Here is an 882-nt window from a genome sequence, read left to right as displayed (position 1 = left end):
CTAGCTGGGGGCCTTTTGCTGCTGCTGCTGTTGCTGTTGCTGCTGTTGCTGCTGCTGCTGCTGCTGCTGCTGCAGTTGCTGTTGCTGCTGTTGCTGCTGTTGCTGCTGTTGCTGCTGCTGCTGCTGCTGCTCTTTTCCGCTTGCTGCTGCTGTGAGAGGCTGCAGGCTCGTCCTCTACACACGTAGCTTGTGATGCAGAAACAGAGACAGCCTTGGGCGCAGCAGCAGCAGCAGCTGCTGCTGCTGCTGCTGCTGCTAGCGCTGCTTGTCTGTTGCTGCTATTTCTTGTGTGTCTCGGAAGCTGCTGTTGCTGCATGTGTTTCTTCGTTCGCTTGTGATGGTGCCGTTGCTGCATGTGCATCTTTGTCTGTTCCAGTTCCTGCTGCTGCAGCTGCTGCTGCAGCAGCTGCTGCGTCTGCTGCTGCTGCTGCGACGCCAGCATATATTCATTAGGTTGTTGGTATATTCTGGATCTGTATGAGTGTATGAGAGCAGCGCCGCTATGCTGGGGTGTATGTACACCTCACCTGTAGCACTTGCCCCGCCCCGGGCCCCTGCTCAGCACCCCAAGAGACAGCAGCTTCTGCAGCAGCTCGCGAGCCACCTCAGGGGAGACAACACAGAAAGCTGCAATCTCCTCGACGCTTAGTTTTTGTTTTCTCCTGGCTATCTCTTTACACTGCTCTATCAACGCCATTGCTGCCTTCATCACCTCTGCCAGATGCTCCTGCTCTTGCTGCTGTTCCTGCTGCTGCTGCTCGTGTTCCTGCTGCTGCTGCTCGTGTTCCTGCTGCTGCTGCTCGTGTTGCTGTTGCTGCTGCTGCTGACATAAAAAAAAATAAAAATTACGATCGCTGCTACACAAAATTTTTTTTTTTTTTT

General features: G+C 54.1%; 1 protein-coding gene across 1 annotated transcript in view; it reads right to left on the bottom strand.

Moving 5' to 3' along the window:
* The window catches only part of EMH_0001260 (uncharacterized protein), a gene marked incomplete at both ends in the record, with an annotated part of 1,875 nt that overhangs the window by 226 nt on the left and 767 nt on the right, over window positions 1-882 (bottom strand). Inside the window, 2 exons of the mRNA XM_013495546.1 lie at window positions 3-174; window positions 528-854. Of these exons, the coding sequence (XP_013351000.1) occupies window positions 3-174; window positions 528-854 (499 nt within the window). The remainder of the gene's footprint in view (window positions 1-2; window positions 175-527; window positions 855-882) is intronic.

This window comes from Eimeria mitis, genomic scaffold, assembly GCF_000499745.2.
Source record: "Eimeria mitis Houghton genomic scaffold, Emh_scaff163, whole genome shotgun sequence".
In the NCBI taxonomy this organism is placed as follows: domain Eukaryota; phylum Apicomplexa; class Conoidasida; order Eucoccidiorida; family Eimeriidae; genus Eimeria; species Eimeria mitis.
This window is presented reverse-complemented; position numbering and strand designations above follow the sequence as displayed.